General features: G+C 37.7%; 1 protein-coding gene across 1 annotated transcript; it reads left to right on the top strand.

Moving 5' to 3' along the window:
* Positions 1–524: 524 nt before the first annotated feature.
* Positions 525–1,329, top strand: LOC5573169 (ejaculatory bulb-specific protein 3). The gene is made up of 2 exons (XM_001660735.2): positions 525–743; positions 802–1,329. Exon 2 carries the CDS (start codon positions 815–817, stop codon positions 1,196–1,198), a length of 384 nt encoding a protein of 127 aa, XP_001660785.1. The 5' UTR covers positions 525–743; positions 802–814; the 3' UTR covers positions 1,199–1,329.
* Positions 1,330–2,461: the final 1,132 nt, after the last annotated feature.

The raw sequence follows: 2,461 nt of genomic DNA, 5'->3' as shown, positions 1-2,461 counted from the left end.
AAAAATTTTGAATCTTTCAAATCTTTTGCTGTAATCAAAGAAAGTTGGTACCACTATCCATGTTTTTAATAGTTCGGAAAATTATTCATAAATACTTTTTCGTGATTTGTGGAGGCCATGGCCCGCTCCCCCGCTAATATGGCCCTAATTATGCCACATAAAGTTTATAGAAGAAGACTCAAAATATATTGTTTTGAATTGGTTTACGTGTTTTACGTAATAAAAAATCACTGGTCAGAACATTTCTCTGTGATAACATACAGTTTAGTTTGCATAACATATGTTGAATTCAGTATTAGGTTAGTAAGTCAGCTTGATATTTTGCAAAAAAAAATCGGGAATTAGCTAAAAAAAATATCGACGAAATATTTTCATCTTGACGAAACAAAATTAAATTGGAAAACATAAAATTCACCTCATTAATTATACGAAACATCGCATACCCTTACTCGGCAGCAAGCCAGCCAGCGGGAATGTTGCTGGAGGCATGCATCGCATCGTGCTGACCTACTGGCGAACCAAATGGGCTCTAGCTACATAGAACGAGCTAGCCGAGGTAAAAAGTTAACCTCTTAAAAACGCGCGCAAAATCCTTGGTCTGTGGATAATTCTCGCATAGATTCGCCTAGATGTTATTGTTATGATACTTAATTATATAGTATAAAAGTGCTGGATGAGTTCTAGAGAAGGCATAGTTCTAAAGTGCATCTGCAACAGACAAGCATCTGAGCTCAATTCAATAAGTATAGTTTTTTTTTTGTTGATTTCGAAGTGTTTTTTAACTGATGATTTTTTTTTCAGATTTCTTTCAAAAATGAAGATTATGATCGTGATTGCCTTTGCGCTGCTAGCCGTTGCTTCGGCTCAGGAAGAGCAGTATACGACCAAGTACGATAACATCGACGTCGAAGAAATCCTGAAGTCGGACCGTCTGTTCAACAATTACTTCAAATGCTTGATGGATGAGGGTCCCTGCACTCCGGATGGTAACGAGCTGAAACGTATCCTACCGGAAGCTCTCCAGACCAACTGTGCCAAATGTAGCGAAAGTCAACGGGCTGGAGCCATCAAAGTCATCAATTATATGATCGAGAATCGTGCAGAACAGTGGAAGGCTTTGCAAGAAAAGTACGATCCGGAGAATATCTATCTGGAGCAATATCGCGCCGAAGCTGAACAAAGCGGAATCACGCTCTAGGAGGTTTCACTTGGGCAGTGTTTGTAGCCTAGATATTTTCATACTAATATTATGAAGTTAGTTTCATGACAATGGGGATGTGATGAAATAAATAATAACAAACCAATTTGATCGAATCGTCATCACCTTCAGTCAAATTTGCTCAATCAATATCTATCTAAAATTTGCTCAATCAATATTAACCAAAACTCAGTCTTTTTGTTCCCACACTTAGATAATATTTGTTGTGACTTGGTGCCATTGAAAAAGAAATGCTAATGAAGCCACCGTGTGCGAATGACGCCGATGAATGGTCAGGTTCTTCTGCCTTTGAAGTGTGTTGTTTTAAAAATTAATCTTCAATGACGAGCTGACCTAGCGATGAGTAAGTGATCGTCAATGGGTCGGAACGGTTCATGTCGGTCGACTAGACAGTTGCCCGAGCAGAATGGTGTATCAAAATGGAAAGCCGAACTGATTTAGAATTTTGAATAGCTTGTTGAAAAATCTCAGGAAACAAGATCCTGTAAAATTCTCTGTAGTAATGCCTTTAAGATTTTCATATTAAAATGTCAAAAGTATTCCTGGTGAAATTGCAGGGAACACTTCTTGACGAAATTATAACTCATTACAGGCATTCTTGGAGAAATAATTACTCATTACAGGCATTCTTGGAGTTTAAAGATTTGTACGTTCAATATTTGGTAACATTTACGTCCCTTGCTTTATTTTACCATACCATACTTGGACTTATGATTGCTATCGAAATTTGTGCATACAATATTTTTGTTATCTTTCTTCACTGGGCAGATGTCTTTACCGTGAGAAGAACCCCCTGCAAAATATGTATTTAGCATCCAAGCGGCAATGTTTGGGACCATGACCCCACTCTTGGCACCGACGGCACTAAGTAGGGTTTGGAAATTTCTTCCATGTTTCGGAAAATGCTCCCATGTTACACCGGGATAAACCAGAAGCCTTGCTTTTTCTAACGCTTTAATATTATTTAGATCACTTTTATTGAAGTGAACTAAATGATTTTCTTGAGAAAGCCCCTTTCGATGAATGTCTGATTGGGTTCTCTTTTTTCATAATGATTACTTGGACTGGGGAAAATCCAAGAAAATAATTTATTCCATTTTTGATATCTTCAGGTCGTTAATAACTGTGGATAAGCTCATAAAAACTATGCTGAAAATCAAGCTCTTTCTTAGTGGGGGCGTTGGATCCATTACAAAACCGAGTCATACAACCAAAATAAGTTCGCAATTTATTCTCACCCAC

The sequence above is a fragment of the Aedes aegypti genome, chromosome 2, assembly GCF_002204515.2.
Source record: "Aedes aegypti strain LVP_AGWG chromosome 2, AaegL5.0 Primary Assembly, whole genome shotgun sequence".
In the NCBI taxonomy this organism is placed as follows: Eukaryota; Metazoa; Arthropoda; class Insecta; order Diptera; family Culicidae; genus Aedes; species Aedes aegypti.
The sequence above is the reverse complement of the archived record's forward strand: the minus strand, read 5'-3'. Positions and strand labels throughout refer to the sequence as shown.

Bases quoted from the DNA above. Each gene is read 5' to 3' on its own strand.
- LOC5573169 (XM_001660735.2), top strand. From the start codon at position 815: ATGAAGATTATGATCGTGATTGCCTTTGCGCTGCTAGCCGTTGCTTCG.